The 21,991-nt window shown below is 36.5% G+C and overlaps 1 protein-coding gene across 1 annotated transcript in view; it reads left to right on the top strand.

The window, feature by feature from the left end:
- The window catches only part of ADAM10 (ADAM metallopeptidase domain 10), a 44,080-nt gene that overhangs the window by 7,528 nt on the left and 14,561 nt on the right, over nt 1-21,991 (top strand). The window contains exons 2-6 of the mRNA XM_068143946.1: nt 4,511-4,661; nt 12,590-12,708; nt 13,341-13,499; nt 19,979-20,082; nt 21,498-21,647. Of these exons, the coding sequence (XP_068000047.1) occupies nt 4,511-4,661; nt 12,590-12,708; nt 13,341-13,499; nt 19,979-20,082; nt 21,498-21,647 (683 nt within the window). The remainder of the gene's footprint in view (nt 1-4,510; nt 4,662-12,589; nt 12,709-13,340; nt 13,500-19,978; nt 20,083-21,497; nt 21,648-21,991) is intronic.

Genomic DNA, 21,991 nt, shown 5'->3' with positions numbered 1-21,991 from the left:
ATGTTGGCTTATTCCACTAGGTTGCCTGCAAAAGCATCATGCCGCCTTTGATGTTTGGCTGATAGCAACATGCTATAAGCAGTTTGTAGACTGGCTGCCTTAAACTGTATCTAGATCCTTATAGCTCAGTTTTCCTTACTGTGGACTTCCTGATCATAAACTGATTGGAAAAGACCTTTGTCTTGAATTTAATTTTTTTTTTTTTTTTTCATAGAGACGACAAGTCTTACAATAACTTAATAACAGTAGTTTCTCACAGAGGTTGAGATCTTTGTGTGTGATATTGTAACAATTTCTTGGGCTCCACTACTCAGGTTCTGTGACATACCTCTTCCTTTTTGATGCAGAATGAAAGCTGCATCTTGCAATTACTCCTGCCTCATGAACCTCAGTGAAATCTTCTTTACAATTTAACAAACTTTTACCAGAGCATCCTGTAAATCCTTGTTACCAATGCTGAGTTACTTAAGCTACCTTTGTAAAGAAGACAAATTGCTGTTGATATTTATTGGAGATTTGGCTGCTATGGCAATGGTGCTGTTACATGTCCTTATGGAACTGAAAGTAACTGTTCATTTTGAAGACTTGATTTCAACCCTAACTGAAGTCTTATTTGTAGAAAAGCTATGAAGTAGCACATGCTCAAGGTGGTACGCAGCTGCTTTGGTTTCGCAGAAGGAGAGTAGCAAGAGTGTTTGTGTTGTGTTCAGTATGAGAGTACTTAAAACATAAGGACTTTCAAGATTTGGAGAAAGGGAAAATAGCATTGTTTCTCTGTGGTCACAGAAAGTTGTTTTACTTAAAGCCCTCTGCTTTTGCTTAGCAGAGAGAACAGTTACAGTGCTTTTTTTTATGTCAGTAGTCTTTGCTGTCTTGTCATAGTACTTAGCACTTTAAAACTATTCATTGTGAGTCAGCTGAGTGCTTTCTCTTGGTTTTCCATATGGGCATGATCAGATAGGTCTTCAGTTAGCTTTAAAACTTTTCCAGTAGGTGCCTGAAGCTATTCAAACTGTTCCTTGTAATACTGAGAAAAAATGTCTTAAAATAATTTAAGGAATGCATTATTAGAAGCCTCCTATCACAGAAAAGATGAAAATATTTAACTTGTTAGATAGTCATGAAGTTACAGAGTATAGTTACGCATTCTACAGCATACTAACTCTTTAGTTTTTATAAAGTTTTTAAAGTGAGTTCTTAATATTCTGTTCTAGATTTACATACATTTCTAAAATGAAAGTTTAGGTAAGTTTTAGCTTGTATCAATTAATTTTGAAGCTTACCTTCTTTAATGTTGATGGGTTTGGATCACAGAGCTGTAATTCAAAAGCATGTATCTGTAGTCAGGCCAGTGTATGTTGTACATCAGTTTAATGTAACAGCTGAATTCATGCTAATCTTATTTAGTTTATAGATGTTCTTGGGCCATAGGAGGCATTCCTACTTCATTTTGTGGGATTGTTGGAAGTGATTACAGAAACATTTGACACAGACAATATACTTCTTCCTCAAAGTTCTTCCTTGTGCTGATTGCTGAAACAATGGATTCATTCTCTGTCTTATTTGGATTAGAATTCACTTAGACTTGCTTAAATCATAGATTTTTATTAATGTTTAAGATGTGTAGAAGCTGAATGAGAACAGACTTGTATCTTGAGACAAAGAGCGATAGGAAATTAGAATGGAGTTTTATTATTGGATTCTTTGCAGTCAACAATGAGGACTGAACACTTGGCAGAAACCTGTATGTGGTTTATCTGCACAGTATGTAATCACTTGAATGTTACAAGGATAAGGATCATCCTGTGCACATTGCTGCTAAATGCAAGCAACGCATTTGAAAACATTCATTTACTTAGTCGTCTTTTGTGTTGCTCATTGAACTTATTGGTGATTAGACATTCTGATTCCTTGAAAAGAAAGAGAAGCGCTGAGAAATCTACTATTAAAGAAGACCTCATAACAATAAATGCAGGGAAAGGCAAATTTATACCTTTGCCTACCAGAATTGTATTCGTAGTAGAGTAACTTACTTTTTTCCTTTGGCATCAGGATGTGTTTGTCTCGTGGGGCCTTCTTGAACTTTGTCAGTGTACATATCTGAAGAAAAATAGTACTTGAAATCTGAGAATTCTCACATTTAGGTTTGTCTGAGATTAAACTGACTATGAAGTATCCTGGTTTTCTTGCAGCATTAAGAATTTTTGAGAAAATTTGAGATTTTACTTTGATCTCTTAAATGCTACACATTGGTATTTCTTCAGGAAAAAAACAATACAGTGGCCCAGGTCAGGTTCTTGAAAAAAAGCAAGCATAAATTGAATAATTTGTTGCTTTTCTAAAAGAAGAGGTTGAGGAAGGAGGGCTTTGAAGCTGGGTGAGGAGCTAGGAAGAGTGGAGCAAACACTTGCATATACACAAATAAGCAAGAATAAAATCTGTAGGGAAGAATTTGTGTGGACATTTTTACTAAAAAATGAGAGTGCTGAAACATTCTTTCTATAAATACATTTGGCAGTATATTGCTGCCACAGCTTAGAAGAAAATTTGACTTTTTGTGTAGTAACACTAAGAAATTGTGTTTACCTTTGATTTGGTACATAGTTTCTGTAATGAATAGTTGATTGTTCTTCAGAAACAGTTGCTTCTATGCAGCTAGAAGAGAAAAGAATTGATTGTATGTTTATTGCATAAAATTTACTGAAGAACATTGCAAGGCTGTTTTCAAACAGGGTCAACGTTTTCATGGTAGCTTACTGACAAAAGTTTGATATCAAAACATGCAATTACTCCTTGGAGTTTTGAAACATTATATATTGTTTAATGCCTTAATTTTTTTGCTGGCTTTAATGTTTAATACATCAAGAAATGAGATGTAATTTGGGTCATATATAATCTGTCTTTGAAACCAGAACCACTGAAATTATCTCACTTTTCACTGTAGATTCTGAAGATAGATATTTAATTCATAAATTAGGAACTGTTTTTCACTGTGCATATAAAATGTACTGTGTTCACTGCCTCCATTGCAAAGACACAGTGATTTGCTACAGAAGTTGTTTGGGTTTGTGCTGGTTGGTTTTTTGTTTTGTTTTGTTTCTCCTGCTTCTCCACATTATTTTCTCCTGTTGGAACTTCTTCTGGTCTCTGATCACAGTTACTAAATTGCTTCATCATAATATTACCTTACACAAGATCTGTGTTTATATTTGGCAGGCAGATTAAATATTTTTCATGCATAGCAGAGTATTTGGTGTCATGAGCACAGTGAAACTGGAAGCATAATCCTAGGGAAACAGAAGAAAGATGTTCAGTTGTTGAGCTTTTCATATTTGCATCAAGAGTACATTTCCGAAACATGTCTCAGGCATTCCTGTCTACACTGATGAAATTTGCATTGTGGAGTAGTTTCAGAGTAAATGAACTGTACTCCTTTTCATTGAAATTGAGGTGGAAGATGCTTTCTAAGGTTCACTTATGTAATAAAAAATATATATTTTAATATTTAATATTTCTGGTGGTTGGTATCTTCAGACACCGCCATAACTTATTTACAAAGTGTGTTTACAGGTTCTGTTATTCAGTTGTGGGTATTACATTGCACATATGAAGACAGTGAAATGAATTAAGCACAAATCTGAGAATTTCTAATACAGCGATTTAAATTGGGAATAAAGGTGCCATGATCTGCAGTTTCCCACAAGGGGGATTCTGTAGCAAATTAGCTGGGTACTCACAGCTTGATTCTTTGTCTGGTATCTTCCCAGACACTGTAACTATGATTCAAGTGGCTCTTGGCTTGGAGAGGCCTAAGGGGTCCTCTCTTGTGTGCTCCATTGCTGACCTTCCTTGGCTCTTCTGGGAATCAGTTCTCTAAGGGCTTTTCCCCTTTCTGCCTCTGGCACAGGTCTCTTGGAGTGTCGGTCACCTTGGTCCAGGTGCAAGGCCCAGGTTTGGTTTGCCTGCTAGGATAAGCTCTTCAGCTGCAACTCTGGCAGCATTTGGCTCTTGTTGCTTTCTCAGTGAGAACAAGGCAAATTGCCTACCATCTCAGCTGGTTTAAATACAGTCCAAAGATAATTTAATGTCCATTGGTAACAGAGAAACCTGATCGCTGAACCTATAGAGTGGGGCACATCCAAACATGGCCAGGGGCACGCACAGTTCACAGGAGTGTTACAGGGTTAATTACACATGCTACATGTTTACCTAGACCCTTTGGACCCCAGGAAATGTCCCGGTTTGCACATTCACAGGTGCATAGCCCATTGTCTGGGTTAGTGCATGTTTTGGGGCTTGTCCTTTACGGACAAATTAATGCACTCTGTAACTGCAAGTGTGCATTCATTCTGTGGGACCAGAGTAGAGTCAATCTGAAGTGTGCAAGAGAGAAAAAAGAAAGCTGAAATGCGTATAATGTGTTTTGCACCACAGATCTCCCATACCTGGTATTGTAATTGTAGTCCTAGGGATTTCTTGGACATAAGTGTTACTCTTTTTCTCTTTTCAGGCCAGTATGGAAATCCTCTAAATAAGTATATTAGACATTATGAAGGTTTGTCATATGATGTGGATTTATTACACCAAAAACACCAGCGTGCCAAACGAGCAGTATCACATGAAGATCAGTTCTTGCGCCTGGATTTTCATGCTCATGGAAGGTTAGTGGTACTTTAGAAGGTATTAGTTTTAAATATTTTATACATACATGTTTTAATTATAGTGAAATACTCTTACCAAACTAATTCTGGCTGGAATACACTAAAATTCAGTGCTTACAATTGCTGTGAAGTATTTGCTCTGATGTCCAGTAAAAGTGTGAAATTGTCAACTTGTGATGACTTACTGAAACTTCAGGTGGTAACTAATAATGCACTTTGAAGCTTAAGCAATGGAATTATGTTGGAAACACAATGGTAGTTGACTATACTTACAATGCAGCTTTGCCATATTTTTTACAGAAAATGTCACCATAGTTCTCTCCATTTCCCCCATTCCCATCTCCTGGAGTCCCTTCCAGTGCCAAACTGCCTGAGGAGATTTAATTGAGAAAAAGGAAAGGAAATTTCAAATTGCATTCAAAACTGAAAAATGAGCCCCAAAGTATTCTGTGTGTAATGGTGTCATCTGTTTTCTGTGCTGTTGTGGAATTTGGGAATTACTTGATATGAGGAAAACAACTGATGTTACAAGACTTTCTTTGCCTTGTATTCAGCTTGTGATTGTAGGATTCAGTACAGAAGTTAGATATTCACCGTGAGCATGTGATGTACAATTTGTAGGTTTCACAGTTTGTAGGAAGATCTCTTTGTACTTTAGAATTGTGAGCTTTTTGCATAACCTCCCCCAGTGCAGCACCACTGTCTTAATATGCTTTAGGAATGTGTAATGCTATTGCTTTTTCCTCTTATTTCAGTTACTGTAAGTAGAAAAATAGGCAGATTAACAGAGCAAAGGTAAAACCAGGTCTCCTGAATGGGTTTGGAATATTTTATGAATAAGCTTTCTGTGCCATCTTGTAATTTCTTCAAGGAATGAAGTGTTGCTATTGGAAGCATATGGTGTAAGGACTGGATTTCAGTGCATGCTCTGAAAAGGCTACCAGTAGGGTTGTGTTTGTAACTGTTGTAGAACTGCAATCTAAATGCTGAATTTGAAGTCCTGTCCTTTAAACCACATTTTTGGGTGCAATTTTTAGTCCAGGGTATTTGTATTATTTAAAGAAGAAACATGTTGATGTTGTCCTTGCTATAGCTTCACAGGCACTCTCTATTTGTCTCTATTAAATAGTTTTAATAAACAATACTACAGACTAAAATGTTTCAGAGGCTCCTCATATTATAAACCTCTTCAGTTTTAAATGGTCCAGCAAGGCTGCAAGACAGTGAGTTTACCTTCAGTCTAATGTTGCCCCTCTTAAGATGCAAACTGATGCTTAATTAGATGTTCCAAAGTGACTGCATTCCCAACATCATTTTTGTACTAGCACTAATAGACATAAAACTCCAAGGAGTAGGATCTGGGAACTGATCCAGATGAAAATTGCTTGGAATAAAAAGTAAATGGGTATGACTCGAAAGGTGATGGATGGAGGATGAGACCATTCTTTTGGGAAGCAGTCTACTTGAGCAAGTTCATCTTGTCATTGGTGAAGATATCATAATACTCTTCTCTAAAATGGAGCTCTTAGCTTAGTCTGTGCATTCTATCTGCGCTAATATGGTGGGCTGAAAATCCTTATTGTATGAAAATATTGAGTATACTCAACATAAAGAAGTCTAAAAAAGATTTCCTCTCACTTCTCAGACCTTAGTCACAGCAGACAGATTTGTAAAGGTTTTGATAACAGCTACTATTACTCATGAATGTAAGTATTAGTGTTTATATGTGGAATTGATTCAAATCCCTGTACTCTGAGGCACAAAACCATCATTAACTGAGATGGCTGAATGGCAGCCTACTATAAGGTTGCACAAGTCCACAATTTGGGATTTTGGTCGTCTCCTGTGACATATTTAAGTTCCTGCGAAAGCCTGTAATTGACAGGCTGTAAATTTAGTCCACAAACTTCTTTAATTGATATGAGTGTGTTCTTACAAACTATTTTTTTAATTCAGTATGTATTAGGAAGGATCAAGTGAATTTACTTCAGACTGTTTAGAAGTTCTGAAGGTGTGTAGCAGTTTCAAAACTATAAATAGGATTGCCTTTTAGTAATTGCATCTTATTTGGTGTGTTTAACTATAAATTATATATCAGATAATTACAAATCATGTGTTGCCACACCATTAAAACCTCTCTATCAGTTATTCACATTACTCTGTGCTAAGGTATAAAATAAAGTTTTTTGCAAAATCCTGGAATCATTTAGATGCAGCTCACAGACTTCTAAAGTGCTGTTTTATTTAAGTACAGCTGATGAAACTTAAAGGCATTCAAGTCAACATAAGGCTTGAGATTCTGAAAATTTAAACCTGATTGTTTTGAATGGCCTTATACCAAATGCTTAGTTAAGACTTTGTCCAGGTGTTGTGGATTATTGGCATACAGATGTCCAACTTGCATCTCTTTTAACTTAGTAAGATACTAAACATCAACTTATAAGTACTGAAATGATGATCTTCTGGTTTGAGTTGGCTTCTGATGGAACGGTTGTCTCCTGTAGCCAGGAAACAATGGAAAAGCTGTCCTGGTATTTACTACTGTTTACTGCTACAAACAGCAGGTAAAGCTAGCTGCATCACAACAGATTTTATGTTGCATCTCTGGTATTAGTTTTATAAGCTTTATGTTTCCATTTGTGACAGAGGAAACACCTGTTGGTCATGTTGAAAGTCAGTATCAGAAAGTGATTTGGCTGGTTGTTTTCCAGCCAGGCTACTATGTCTTTCAATTCAGTATATAAGCAAACTTGCTGTAAGAGGAAAGGGTGCAGGAAAAAGGACAGGAGTGGTAAAAGGGAAGTTGTAGTGCTACCCTTTTCCCCCTTTCAGTCATAGTGCTGAGATATGCCATATTACCATTCATCAAACTTACAATTTCATTGTCCAGAAAATGGCTGGCAGCTATAAGCATTCTATGATTGTGCAAATAGCTTTTGTTCTCTTCAGTAGACAGTTCTGATTTAGGAACTGTATTTCATAGTACCCTTTGGTTGAAAAAAGGGAAAAGTAAAAATGAAATTTATATACTATATTTGTATACTAAATTAAAGTGACCATTTAGCCATGGGCTAATAATTCATTAATGAAATAGATATTAATGATGGACTTCAATGCAAAGCTACCTCTTTTCACACCAAACTTAGTAGTTCTGCAAATGGTTGTGTAACATGCCATCATTGGGAAACCTTGCTTTATTTAAACCTTCATCTGAAAGTTAAATACTCTGCAGTGTACTGTTAAGGACAGAAATCTTGCAAAGTTTCTTGAGTAATCTAGAATACAACATACGGCAGATACAATGATTTAAACCAAACTAGCCACTATTCAGTGCTGAAATACTAGCTTAATAGGGCAGTTTAAGTTCCTAAAATTAAGCTATGGATACCTGTTAATTTGAATAATAAACTGTGTAATTTAGATGAGCTGACATTACTGCTTCACCAGTAGTACTCATTTCTAAAAAGCTTCAAATGGGAAGCAATATGAAGTTTTAAAACAGTCTTGGTTACATATCATAGTTCTTACACCTGTCAGTTTATTCCAAGTGTGTTAGTGTGAGTTCAAGTACCCTTTGAGTCTAGGGAAGGTTCATACAGATACCATGAATGCACAGTGTGGATATTACCTAGTTAAGTTCCCAGTATGAAGTAGCTTTTGAAACCACTTTGCCACAGCCTCCCTCACTCACACACCCCTCAAAACCAGGCCAACATGAAGCGATTCATAGAAGAGCAATTAATTTGGCACCAGCTTGAGATGTGGTGAAGGAATTTAATATGGCATAACTTTATTTTGTGAGTCAAGATAATATCAGTAATTTTGACAATGAAGTTGGAACTTCACCAAAACTGCTATTGTGTGTTATACCTAGTTTTGACTTAATCACAAAGAGTGTACTTGCATGTACTGAACACAACCCTGCCCATGCAGAGAAGCTGGAAAGTTGTTTTCTTCATGTTTTCAGTATAAACATTTGCAAAATATTAATTGTATAACATCTTAAACTGAATTGTCAGCTTGGTACTTCATCATAATCTCATTTTGAGGGAACATCTCTGACATCTTATGTTCTCTGAACTTTCTACCTAATGACAAACCTGTGAATTCCTCTGATGCAATCAGAATAAGAAAGGAACTACATCTGTGTAGTGCATAATTGTGCTGCTAGTCAACTTTTTAATTAATAAATTCCTAATAATTCACACTTTCTAATATTTTTTAATCTGTCCTGTTAATTACCCATCCACACCCACTTCCACTCTTCATACTGGATTAGTTGATTACTCCTGGTTGGGAAAGTTGTCTAAGCAACTTTAATGAACAGTTGAATTCGTCTGGGACTTGAATTACATGGTAGCAGCCTCTTGTCACTAATGATAGAGTGAGAACTTTGCAGATTTAACTGCAATTTTCATTAGATTTTTACCTAAAGTTTTAGTTAAAAAAAATGCTAGAGTTAAGTTCAGACATGTTTGTCAGAATGTATGGTCTATATGTGATCCTTATAATAGGAAAACTATTACTGGAAACACTTCTAACATCGCTTGTTTGTAAGCCATACGAATAAAAAGACCTTTTATATGGTTGTTCTAATACTAAAAGTACTGATTTGTTGAATATTGTTAGGTTGCTCTATGAAGTCTGAGAGAATTAAAAAATAGGTCTTCACTAATAAAAATATTTCACTGTGTTTTAATTTGGGTGTTCAAGTCACGGTTGCTGTGTCCAGATTCCTTTAACCCAGCACATTCAAACCTTAAAAACTAGCTTAATGTACTTAAAATCATGTAAGCATCAATCATATCATTAATCATCAAATCATGTAAATAGGTCAGTTGGTGCAACTGGAATAATATATTCTTCAACTTCTACCACCTTATACGGTTCATTGGGACTTAGAAATACTTAACTTTCTTCTACTGTGACCCAAAATGGACTATTACATCATGTTGTTACCTCAGTCTGCATAAATGCCTGTAGAGATTTACGCTATAATAGTCAGAAACTCGAATGCCTTCTAACTAATGATAAAACACATTTGTAACTGTTGCAGAAAAGCAGTCCAAATCTTGAATTTGAAGTCCTGTGTTTAAACCAACATTTTCAGATGTGATTTTAGTCCAGGGACTAAGCACTGTAACTGAAAGGGAGAATAAAAACTAAATAATCAATGCTGGGTAAAGACTGTTCTGCTATTAAAATCTCTACACCATACTCTTCAGGACAGATGCTTGACTGACTGTCGTAGCATGTAAATTAGCCAACAGGTAGCTACTTGTAATCCTGTTTGGATGGTGTCTGTTATCTCAGCAAGCTTATGTGTTTACAGCTGTGTGTATCAAGAATAATCAGTGGCAAGATACTGAGGATGAAGGCTGCATCCTCAGTTGTGTTCAATAATAACACACTTAGCAGCTCTGACTTCTGAAGGTTAGGCCAGACAGCTTTGAAAAATCGCAAGTGCCACCTGAGAGTTGTTGATGGAGAACAAATATGAGCTGCAAGCATTCTAGCTGGAATTGCTGAGGCTTGCAATACTGTAGAGATTGTTTTATAGGTAAGTACTTACTAGAGGATGATGCTTTCTGTCTGCATCTCGGTGGGTAATAGAAGGAATGATAAACCTGGAGATGTTATATGCTGTTTCAAAGGTAACTTTTTCTTTAGAGTCAGAAGTAGGATCATGGGAATTGTCTAGTAAATGGTAATGGACTATGTTGTATGGGCTTAATAAATGAAAACTGAAAAATAATAATGTCTGTAAATGTGATGGTTCTGTAGAGTTAGCTTGTGAGTAGTTTAAGCCCACCATTGAGTTCTTCAGCTCTCTTGTGTTTCATGCAGCTGGGATGATGCTGACAGTCTGTGGAAATTGAGTTTAGATTTTGGAATGCCTCATGTGAAAGCAGTTAGAAGGCACTCAAATTATTCTCCCCTTCTATTTTTAGTCTCCTTTTGATTTTTTAAGAGAAGACAGTCTTTGACATCTTAAATGAGAAAAGTAAGGATTAAAAAGCCTTACATCAATCCAGAGTAGTATCTTCCAGATCCTGACTTGTGAGGAGAGGCTCATGGAGGCAAAACTGAAGGTTTTTCTGGTTTCTACTGAGAAGAAAAGAGCATGAACCTAAATGGACTCTCATTATACTGGAGTTGCACTCTGTACCCTTGTCAGCCCATTACCTTCTGTTTTGTTTACCACTTCCAGCTGTGGAGTAACTGCTCAATCTTTTATTTAATGATTGTTTGCTTCATTGTTTAAAACAATCTCCTATGGTCACTGAGTGATTTTGCCTGCTCAGCCTGCCCTTATGAGTACCACTGATAATAGCTCTAAGTGCTATCTGGTGTGCGTTGTTTCACTCCAATACTGAAGTGCATCTGTAGTGAACTGCTTCATTTTTACAGAAGAATCAACCCTCATAAAATAACATCCATACCAAAAGCTATTGTAGAACCACTGACTGGCTTGGCAGAAAGCCCAAGAGTCACAGGGAACTACCAGCCACATCTCAGAATTTCATAACCTTGTAGTAGATACTTCTAAGGCATTAACAGAGGAGAACACTCACTTTGAAGCTTTATTAACACTGTGCAACAATAATACAGCCTGATTGTGAAATAATACTATTTGCATTACAGAATAGTCAACATGAATCACAAGAGCCCTTACCAGGTTTTAAGTGTAGGCAGGACTTTTTTCTTTGATGTTGAGTTTTGCATCGTAACATACAGTTGTCTCAAAATCTCTAAAACTGTAGTGTCATATTTAATGTGCAAGTGAAGACTGAAGGTATATTTTGTATATGCTTTAGCCACAGGAAAAAGTGATTGTATTTAATCAGTTATACACCATGGTGCTTAATTGTGATGGTTATTTTGCTGTTAGTAAAAATGGATACCAGTTTTCATTAGGAGAAGTCAGTTCTGTCAGTATACTGTGCATACTGAGAAATTAATCATATTTTTTTAGATGAAGACTGACACAGATGTGGTCAACTTAGCAGACTTACTTCTTCTGTAACAAGTTGGTGGCATAAATGTAATACGCCTTTAATTTCATGATTGTGCTGAAAGAGAAAAATACAGGAAGAAAATAGGGTAAAATTGGAATGACTGAAGTGTCAACAGTTTTACTGATCTGTATTTGCACAATGTGTTTATAAAAAAAAGTTAAGAAATACCAAATGAAATTCTGAAGAAAGCTAATGATTGTCACAGGTATGAAATCACATGATGTCAGGCATTTTAAAACACTACAGTTGCTTGACTTCACCGAATAAAACTTTGGGGTTTGTAAAAAGAAAATATAGTGTGCTTCACATAAAGATTAGCAGTAGGGTTTGCATCAAAGAATGTAATGTAATTTGAACAAGATCATTCAAGGAGTAGAGTTGTTGACTTAGTTGTGCATGTAACTCTACTAGTTTTAAGTATTGTTTTTTATTAAATGTTGTTGCCCATTTTTTTCCCAGTTTCAATTAAAACAGTAATTAGCTCATCAACATTTAATTTGCATTGCTCAAATGTTGGCAATTAAATTCAAATAACCTGAGAGTTGTTTTTATCTTTTCTACTTCCCAGTGCTGTGAAGTAAAATAGGTGCTTCATAGCTACATCTGTGTCCTCTGGAGGAATGGAAACAAGTGTATAGTTTAGGTCAGCATTTTAGATTTACACATTTAGGTCTAGCCTTGCTTTTTGGCTTAAATCTTGTGAATTTTACTATTTGTATCAAAAGCTTCTAAATCTTGCTTAAGAAAATCTTCTAGACTGGTCTAATTCTTGTACAGTATGAACATTTTCTATAGATTAATTTTACAAGGTCTGCAAATTGTTTGCATAAAACTGCTGGTTAGAAGCACTTTGCTTCTCTTTTAATTGATGCTCAGAGTCAGTTTACCGTCTTGTTTTATTCACTTTAGATACTTCAACCTTCGAATGAGGAGAGATACATCTCTTTTTAGTGATGACTTTAAGGTAGAAATATCAAACCAAGTAATTGATTATGATACCTCCCATATTTACACTGGACACATTTATGGTAAGTGCAACATGGTAAAATGAGTTGAAGTGCACTCATTTTAAACGTGGTTTTTTGTGGGTTTTTTTTTAATATAGTACATGTCGATAATTAGTGTCTGTAGGATTAGGTTATCTATGTATTAAACTTTAATAATGTATCTGTATAATTTTAAACTTTGCTTTTATTCTCCTATCAGTTACACTTACACAAATGACTATTTCACCTAATGATTTTCATATTCATAGAGCCTGAAGTTCAGCTCTGGTTGTGAGCATACTGTTCATTGATGTCCGATGCATTTAAAAGGAATTTAAGGAAAGTAGAACTGCCATCATTAAGGGTAATATACCAAATTTCAGTAAATACAAAAGATAAAATTGATTTAAAAAGAAAGGAGAATTAAGGAATTAAAAGCAGATGAAAAGAAGGATTAGGACTTACTCTCTCCCTCTTTATACAGTCTCTTTAGTTCTGAAAGTAATCTGTTTGTTACGTCCTATGGTCTTGAAGTGACTGCTTTAATCTGCAAAAAGAAATATACACCTTCAGTGCTTAAATTGGTCTACCTAGACGCATATTGTCACTTGACTTAAGTTTTTAGAAAGGTGTATAAACGGTATAAAAATACTAATGCACTTTTCCCCTTACAGGTGAGCAGGGAAGTTTTACCCATGGGTCAGTTATTGATGGAAAATTTGAGGGATTCATCCAAACTCACAGTGGGACCTTTTATATTGAGCCAGCAGAGAGATATATAAAGGACAAGACTCTACCATTCCATTCTGTCATGTATCATGAAGATGATATCAGTGAGTATATCCATTTTGTGCTACAGATGAAGTGTATATATTTTATTTTTTTTAAAATTACTAAATGTCAGAAACTCAAGCCACTTACAAGCATAAAACGAGACTTGGGCTTGCATATGACACTGTGATCGTTCTGTCCTGAAGCAATTCATATACAAACCAAAGTGAGTCTTCTTTATTCTGCCATATTAAGAAATCTTTAGCAGTCAAGCTTAAGCATGTAAGCAGTATAATTTCTGCTAAATGGATACATGTTTCACATGAAAAAAACATTCTTAAAATGCTTTATATTTATTGTTCTTATGTGATCTGAAAAGTGAAGCATAATTAAAGTTCACCTCAATATGCATTTACATCTAGTGACAGTGGTACTTGTGGAAAATAAAAGCTTTCCCTGAATCTGTAGGTCACAGACAGCTCTTTAGAAGATGTGGTGGCACCCCTGTATGTCCCATTTTACACTGTAGCTGGTGGAATACTACCTGAATTTGAAGAGTTATAGCCCCAGAAGTCTAGGTTTAGCTGAAAATGCCTAGAAGGATGAGATAATAACAGGGAATGCTTCTACACCTTCAGAACTGATGCAGAGTACTCATGCATCTTCCTTTTCCTGTATGATCAGTTTTCAGATATAATAAAAATCAGTCTGATTTCATTTTTAAGTAATCTTGAGCGTGTAAAAAATTTCTGTGAGCTACCACATGTTTGTCCTTCCTCTTGCCCCATTCTGTAAATACTGTTACTAATCCAAATTCAAATAGAAGATGCATAATTGTAAAGAGCTTCTGAATGAATGTAGTTACTGAGTTTTATGTACATTGTGAGCTACACTTTTATTTTCTGACTAAATACGTATCTTCCCAGTACTTACAAGACATATATTTGAGAATACAGTAACTTTATAGGACAGTGTTCCATATACTGCTTTTGATTCCCAAAGAGAAACTGCAGCTTGTGTTTAATTTTCATCTCAACAGAACATTGCAGGTGGGAGTCTGAGAAGGCAGTGTGCTGTGCTAGCTGCTGTTGGAGTATTGCAGGGTTTGCCACTGTAATAAGTAGTGGGGAAAAGTAACCAAGAAATTGAAAAAGCCTGGTGTGAAGCCATAAAATATGTATTTTATAACAATACTTCTGTGAATTATTTGTACATACTTCTAAATTATTTATGTTTTATAGATCTTAGCAAACAGTTCAATTCACTGCTTGATAGTGGGAACACTGGACTACCACTTACGTAGCTTGCTCTGTAAATAAGTCACTGTCTGCTTTACAAAGGGTTTAATTAATCCTGTTGTAGAAAAGAGGAGGAGGAGCAAAGTAAATGGACATAAGGCAGTAAAGTGATTTGCCTGGTTTTCCAAGGGATGAGACAAGCAAGAATATTGTTTCATGTCCCAGTTCTTTATGCTGTGAATAGTGGATGACTAAAAATACTCTCTTCACTGCTAACAACTAATGTAAGAAATAGAATTTTACCTTAAAGAAGCAGATGATTTGATTTGATGTAAGTTAGTATTGCAGTTTTGTAGAAGTGATCTCTGTTGAAGGAGTAAATGCATCACTTGACATCTGGAGAAAGCTAATGATGAAATTGCTTCATGTGAATGTCTTATTAAAGTGAATGGGAGCAGGATACTTGTGTGAGGTTTTAATTATTCAAGTTATGGAATGTTGATATATTTCATTTTTCCTCTTGAATCTGGTGCATGAAAACCATAAGTTAGAAACAAAATCAGAGGGGGATTGTCTAGATCTATTCTGGATAGCTGCATTAAACCAACAATATGATACAGCTTTTGAATCAAAAAGTGAGTGAACAGGTCTGCTTGCTCAGCATGGTTGAAAATAACCCCTCCTGGAGCTACGTCGAACCAGCACTGTTTGAAAATGTGCCACTCCTGTTGGTTGCTGTCAATGCAGAATCTGATGTGCATGCATTTTGATTGTATGAGTTAATTTTTTTTTGTTGTTGGTATCCTAGATGTCTCCAGAATTTTCAGGCTCTAAATTATCTGAAGTATACAACTGCTTCTGTCACTTTTGGAATAATGCTTCTGAGGCTAATTTTTTTTTTTCTTTTTTTTGACCTATTTTTGCATTGAACAGCAGCTCCAAAGAAAACCCAGCCTGAACAACTAAAAGAAAGTTAACCTTCAATGTAGTTTTAAAAGTAAAACCAAGCATGCAAATCTTTTGTTCTCGCTCTAATCTAAAGCTAACACTTGTGAAGTAAGAGTCAAACCATTAGTATCTTACACAGGACAAAAGCAGCAAAAATGCTTACATTTCTAAGAGATGGGGGGAGGAAGTCATCTTTACTTTGAGATATTTTTTGGTCACCCTTGTTTCAGCCTTTTGAAACTATATGCTTTTTACTGCTTTTCAGAAAGCACAATGCAACATATGATTAGCATCTCAATGAGTTCTTATTCAGTAGTGAAACAAAAGGGGTTTTTGTAAATGGGGATTATATTGTCAACTTCATAAAGCAGCTTTTGTCTGTTACAGTGGATATGGTGACCAGTGGAAGGCAGCCTTCTATTCATGACTTGAAACACAAGTTGAATAATTTAGGTTCTAAACTACTTGATCAAACTGTTTTAGTGCTAGGAAGATGCAAATGACTCTTCTTTTCCATTAAAATATTTTGGAAACTTCTCTTAAAAAAATTCAGGATTTCATTGGAACTGTATTTACTTTATTTAAATCATATATACTTCAATTATGTTCCTGACTTCATATTATAAAACACAAATTTGGTATTTCCTGAGATCAATATCAGACCTTCAGAAATACGTTTAATTTTATGGTCTTGGAAGAGCTATACAACTCAGAACTCAAAGTATTTTGTAGTTTTTGCAAATCCCTGAATCTGCTGAATGAACTGGCCATTGCAAACTCCAAATTACAGAATACAGACTTAATCAGGTTGGAAAAGACCTTTGAGATCATCAAGTCCAACCTATCTAACACCAACACCATCTAATCAACTCAACCCTGGCATTTCCTGGCACTAAGTGTCTCATCATGAAGCACTTCCAGTGATGGTGACTCCACCACCTCCCTGGACAGCCCATTCCAATGGCCAACCACTCTTTCTGTGAAGAATTTCTTCCTAATATCCAGCATAAACCTCCCCTGGCACAGCTTGAGTCTGTGTCCTCTCCTTCTGTCACAGGTTGTCTGGGAGAAGAGACCAACCCCCACTTGGGTACAACCTCCCTTCAGGTAGTTGTAGATGGCAATAAGGTCTGCCCTGAGTCTCCTTCAGGCTAAGCAATCCCAGCTCCCTCAGCCCTTCCTCCTAGGGCTTGTGATCCAAACCCCTCACCAGCTTTGTTGCTCTTCTCTGGACACATTCCAGCAACTCAACATCTTTCCTAAACTGAGGGGCACAGAACTGGACACAGGACTCAAGGTGTGGCCTAACCAGTGCTGAGTCCGGGGGCAGAGTGACTTCCCTGCTCCTCCTGGCCACACTATTCCTGATGCAGGCAAGGATGCCATTGGCCTTCTTGGCCACCTGGGCACAGGAGTCTGAGGGTGGTAAGCTGGAGTCAAGGATGAAACCAGCAGCCCAGCTGCAGTGCATGTACACTATTGCACACAGCATGGGTAACAACAAGAGGAGCTGGGCGCCTTGTTACAGCAGGAAAGTTATGATGTAGTTGCCATCACAGAAACATGATGGGATGACTCACATGACTGGAGCACTGTAATTGATCGCTACAGGCTCTTCAGGAGAGACAGGTGAGGGAGAAAGGTTGGAGGGGTGGGCCTGTACATCAGGGATGCTCTGGACACCATGGAACTAGAGATTAAGGATGATCAGCTTGAGTGCCTGTGAGAATTAGAGTGAAGGCCAACAAGGCTGACATCCTGGAGTCTGTTATAGACCACCCAACCAGGATGAAGAGGTTGATGAATTATTCTATAGGCAGGTAGAGGCTGTGTGGCAACTTGGTTTCTTAGATTTTTATTTAATTCTTTTCAATATTGTGGTTGTGAATTAACAAGGAAAGGTCTACTTGGCAGTTGTCATGGGAGCACAGTATGATAGACTGCTTAGAGTGAAATCTGTAGTAAGAATTTTTTGTATCTGCTTAAAATTTGAACATTTTTCTGATGCTATTGCTTTTGCTAGTATTGGACATATCACTTTGGCTGCTGAAGAACTGAATTTCCATCATTTTTAATGGAAGTTCAATGTCATATCTTTGCCCCAGATGCCTAAATCCAATATCCATTTAAGCTGTTAACTTAAATGCTTAACAGATCAAACTAGTTACTGACATGGAAGGAAAAAAAAAGAATGTGATCAGGAATCTGTTTGCAGCAGATAATGCCTTTTTTTAAAGGATAAAAATTCTTCTGTTGAGGGTCTGTAGTTGCATATATCATTAATAATAATCTGCCATCTAGTTAAAATAAGATTTCCTTGTCAAGAAGTATGAAATGACAAGACTTCTTTTAAGATCTGTAATTTACTATTTTTTAACATGCTGTCAGGATGTACAAAACTGAAAGTGGGAAATGGGAAACTGGACAATACGGAAAGAGAAAGCATTTGTTTTGCCTGAGGACTGTCTCTAATTTGAGAACTGACCCTCCATTAAAATTTTCCTTTATAGACATGAGGAAAGGTACGCTTCTAGTTTTTCCTCAACTTTGCATTAACTGTAAGAAGTGATTTCCTGGTAAGGGCACGTGTTTTCTTGTAACAAATTCTCAGGATTGTGTTAGGAATAGAGTAAGAAGCTCTGAATCCCAAAGAGCTGGCAGAAGGCTGTAACTCTGAAAGCATTAAAAAACTTCACAAAAGCATGGACCACACTTCTGTGATGAAGGTCAAAACTGTCCAAGTCATCTGACATCATGTGGTTCCTGTTTAGCTCCAGAAATGGAACTGCTGCAGGGGATGGTGGAAATAAGAAGTCACAAAAGATGAAGAGGCAACAGTGCCTTCACAGTTTGGGGGTAATGCAGCGTTTGTCAAGAGATTATCACAGGATGTTAGGGTTTGGAAGGGACCTCTGAAGATTATCGAGTTCAACCCCCCTGCCAGAGCAGGACCATAGAAGCTAACACAGGTCACACAGGAATATGTTGTATGCGACTTCCTTGGTAAACTAGGCATGGTGCCAAAGTGAACTATCCTATATAACCTGCTTCCCGTGTTTTGCAGGGCAGATTCAAACCTGTCAGGGAGGACTTGTCTTTTCCAGCAAATGCAAAACCATGGCAATTGCTGTTGCACACTATTTCATGTTCAATTTCTTATAATTTTATCTGTCGTGCTTTTAAAGTGTTTATTATTAGATGATTATTTGTGAGGTGAGAAATATTTGATTTGCAGGCACTTAGTATTAAAAATGTATTAGATTTCCTAACCTCTTTGGGAAACAGGATGCAGAGGAAAGATTGCTTATTTTGTCTGATGCACTGAGAGCATTTATTTCTAGTACTATTCTGTCAATTGTCATAATGCTGCAGAATATGAGTAGAAGTGTGATGGCAGCACAAAATGGCTTTTTGTGCTGGTGCAGAATATGCTCTTCAGTCATATTTCCAGTTAATTGCCATGGATTTTAGCAATTGCCACCTGCAGGGGTCTTTAACATTACACTGGATTTACATAGGTAGTGTGCTGATGGTGAGGCTGTATTGTCCATTGCTCATACCCTTGTGTAATGTGCTTTTGTTTCAGCGAAGTGCTTGATGGTGAGAAATTGCATAGTGGTTAGTGAGAACTTTAGGTTTTAAATACTACAGTGGGAGGATAAAAAAAGGTGGTGGAGATGGAGAAGGGAAGGATCATACATATAATCCCTTGCATTAAAGTTCAATCTAGTGATAGTAAGCAGGATCCCAACAGTGCTTCTTGTTTAATGTTGGTTATGGCAAAGCCAGTGTTCCACTCCATTGTTAATCAAATTGCTCGTTCATGTAATCAATCTCCAGTGAATTTTTTCTGTTGTGAGTTCACTTTATTTAAGGCTGCTGTTATTTTAAGCCAATTGGTACATATGTGTAAATAATAGTTCTTGTTCTTATGTTAAGATATTTGCCCATCGTATTTTCTTTTGCTGTCTATAAGAAAAGAATGCTAAGAAGCAATTCCACCACCACCACCCCCTCCCTTTTTTCCACCCCCGTTTGTAAAACTAGGAATGCGTCCTAGAAATGTGGGGTTTGGGCATTTGTTTGTTCAGGGTGAGGTTGGTTTGTTTGTTTGTGTGTGTATTTGGGGTTTTTGGGGTTGGTTTTGTTGTTGTTGTTGTTTTTTTTGTTTCTTTTGGGTTTTGTTGTTTCTTTGTGTGTGTGTGTGGTTTGTTGGTTTGTTTTCTTGTGTTTGGTGTTTTTTTTTAAAGACCTTGTGGACAATATTGGACAAACCCAGTAATTTGCAGTGGCACAACTATATTTTACAGTGGTACTTGGAATTTGAAAACTCAACCTATCTTTCTTCATTTTAGAATATCCACATAAATATGGACCACAAGGAGGTTGTGCAGATCATTCAGTATTTGAAAGAATGCAGAAATACCAGATGACTGGTATAGAAGAACCAGCAACAGAGGTACAACACAGGCTAATGGATTATGTTGATTAGAAATTTATGTTATAACTTCCTATTACTTGGATGTTGTCCCTTTTACATTTGGTCAGTCATCATCCCTTGACATTGTGAGGTACTTAAATTATTGCTTCAGTTTTCTTGTTAAGATAACTTCTCTAAATTCTTTCTCTGCTTAAAACAGCATAGATGTGCTAGCTCATAGTCTTAATGAATCCTACACCATCTCAGAATTTTCAACAATTGGAATTTTAGATGGATATATAAATCAAGCTGGAGATGAGGAATATGTTTTATTGCAGTTAAGGAAGAGTTGCAGGGTCCCTTCATCTCTTAATTAATGTATTGGTTCTTAAAGAGTAATAACTTAGATTTTCAAGTTACATTAATGTAACTCATTTTTGTAATATCTGAGTGCTTTCAGTCATAAATGAAGTGATAAGAGTAGGAAGATTATAATAGCCATGTTAAAAGATTGAAGGGGTTACAGGAATCTACAGATTGCCTATAATATGAGGCAAGTGTAAGGGGGACTTGTGTATCACTTTATGGTCCTGCAGTTTTTTGCCTTCAGGTTTGCAGCACTTCCAATGAAACTGGACCTTTTTTCCAATACCTTCCAATAGTAAATTGAGTTTCTCAGCTGTGTTAGCTGTGTTTTGAGCTGTTCTAAGTTTTGGCAACATCTTGTGTTGTCAGTTTAAGTATATGCCAACAAAACTATACAATATGGCTTGTTAAATAGTAGCAGCAGCTTAAAGTTTATTGATGTTGTGACTCAAGAAATTATCAACAGTATTATACAATTCAGTGCTGGTAACAATAACATACTTTCCCAAACTTTTACTTGTAAGACCTCATGGAAAGGGTGGGGAACCTCAGTGAATGCAAATGTGTTAGCAGATACATCTCTGACTAATGAGCATTATTTTAACTTCATGTTTAGGGTACCATTTGTTCCATGCTGAAGTGGTTATGTTTTTCTGTTTGCTGAGGCAGCTGACTAAGGTGGTTACAATGTGAAATAACCTGTGATAGGGAGGGTGCATTTAAGTCCTATGGCACTGTTGATTTCCTCCCCCCCAAATCTACAAAATACTTACTCATTTTAGAAGGGATTATCAAAGAAAAATTCCAGAGATCACACAAATGAAAAAAGTCTATTTCACATCAGCTGCATTTTCTGATGCAAAATGAAATGCACAGAAAGGTTTGACAGAGATACCATGTAAAATAGATGGTATACATGAAAACTGGCTGTAACATACTTAGTTTCATTCAGGATTTGTAAAGCTTTGTGGGTTAAAGAACAGAAATATGTTTGTATTAGTGGAGTATGTTTAGAAAACCCCATTGCTATTTTTTAGGTAGCATGTAGGTTTGCACAATTAATCTATTTATTTCCTATGTATATGTAGAAGCCTGTTGAAGAGCCTAAAAACAATGGTCCACAGGTTTTAAGAAAAAAGCGTGCTACTCAGGCTGAAAAAAATACATGTCAGCTGTATATTCAGACTGATCATCTGTTCTACAAGCATTATGGAACAAGGGAAGCTGTAATTGCACAGGTATTTCCAATTCCTTTGTTTAACATTATAGTGGTTTGTTTAGAAACTCTGATCATGACCTGCAGTTTGACTTTTCTCCATTCCTACTCAGAAAAATACTACTTCCTGAAGAGTTCTGTTCTGTTTGACAGCCTGGCAAACCTCTGTGTTAACACTTGCATTGCCTTCCATTGGAAATTTTAGTTCAAAATACCTTGAGCTAATGACACTGACATCTGTCCTCGTAGTATCTGATGTAGTGGAAGGTTAAAAGAACAGTGGTATCTAAAGGTAGATGCTTTTCATTTATCAATATACAAGTCAGTGGAAAAAGTGGGGTTTTTTCCTCTATCACTTGCTAAAAA

Source organism: Melanerpes formicivorus, unplaced genomic scaffold (assembly GCF_026170545.1).
Source record: "Melanerpes formicivorus ecotype bairdi unplaced genomic scaffold, bMelFor1.0.p_v2 SCAF_10, whole genome shotgun sequence".
Classification (NCBI taxonomy): domain Eukaryota; kingdom Metazoa; phylum Chordata; class Aves; order Piciformes; family Picidae; genus Melanerpes; species Melanerpes formicivorus.
This window is presented reverse-complemented; position numbering and strand designations above follow the sequence as displayed.